Source organism: Fukomys damarensis, unplaced genomic scaffold, assembly GCF_012274545.1.
Source record: "Fukomys damarensis isolate Sample0158 unplaced genomic scaffold, DMR_v1.0_HiC HiC_scaffold_19, whole genome shotgun sequence".
Lineage (NCBI taxonomy): Eukaryota > Metazoa > Chordata > Mammalia > Rodentia > Bathyergidae > Fukomys > Fukomys damarensis.
In genome coordinates, this window is record NW_022900931.1 from 60798053 (window position 1) to 60798576 (window position 524).

Genomic DNA, 524 nt, shown 5'->3' on the forward strand with positions numbered 1-524 from the left:
CAGCATGAAGACTCCGGCGGACACAGGTGGGGGCGGGGGCAGCACGTGTGGGGGACTTGTTGCCCCGGGAAACCGGGCGGAGAAACTTTGGGGGGGTGCGAGGGGGGTCTGGGGTAGCCGGAGTGATCCCTAGTTCTGGGGGACCCCCAAGCACTCGAGACCTGTTGCTTCTCACGGCGCGAGCGGGGGTGCTGCCTAGGACCCCCAGTTCGTGGCTCCGGTCGGACTGGTGTGGGTGCTGCGAGTTTTGGTCTTCTCTCTCTGCCCGGACCGCGAAAGGTGGGCTCTCCCCCCTTCCGAGGTCACTGGGGTGATGGGGTCCCTCCCTGCCCCTCTGTCACGTTGCACTCTGGGGGCCGGGACGTGTGCTGGGCGGGGGGACCTGTCCAGGGGCCCTGCTTTTCCCGGTTCCGCGCTGCGCGGTCCGGATCGTGACCTTCACGCCAGCGCGTGCCCCGCAACGATTTAGAGGGGGATATGGATGGTCTCTAGGAGGGCGTGAATGGGGAACCCGGGACTCGGGG

General features: G+C 67.6%; 1 protein-coding gene across 1 annotated transcript in view; it reads left to right on the plus strand.

Moving 5' to 3' along the window:
• The first annotated feature begins 4 nt into the window (after nt 1-4).
• Nucleotides 5-524, plus strand: part of Erf (ETS2 repressor factor) — a 7724-nt gene continuing 7204 nt past the window's right edge. Inside the window, exon 1 of the mRNA XM_010623306.1 lies at nt 5-26. Within this exon, the coding sequence (XP_010621608.1) occupies nt 5-26 (22 nt within the window). The remainder of the gene's footprint in view (nt 27-524) is intronic.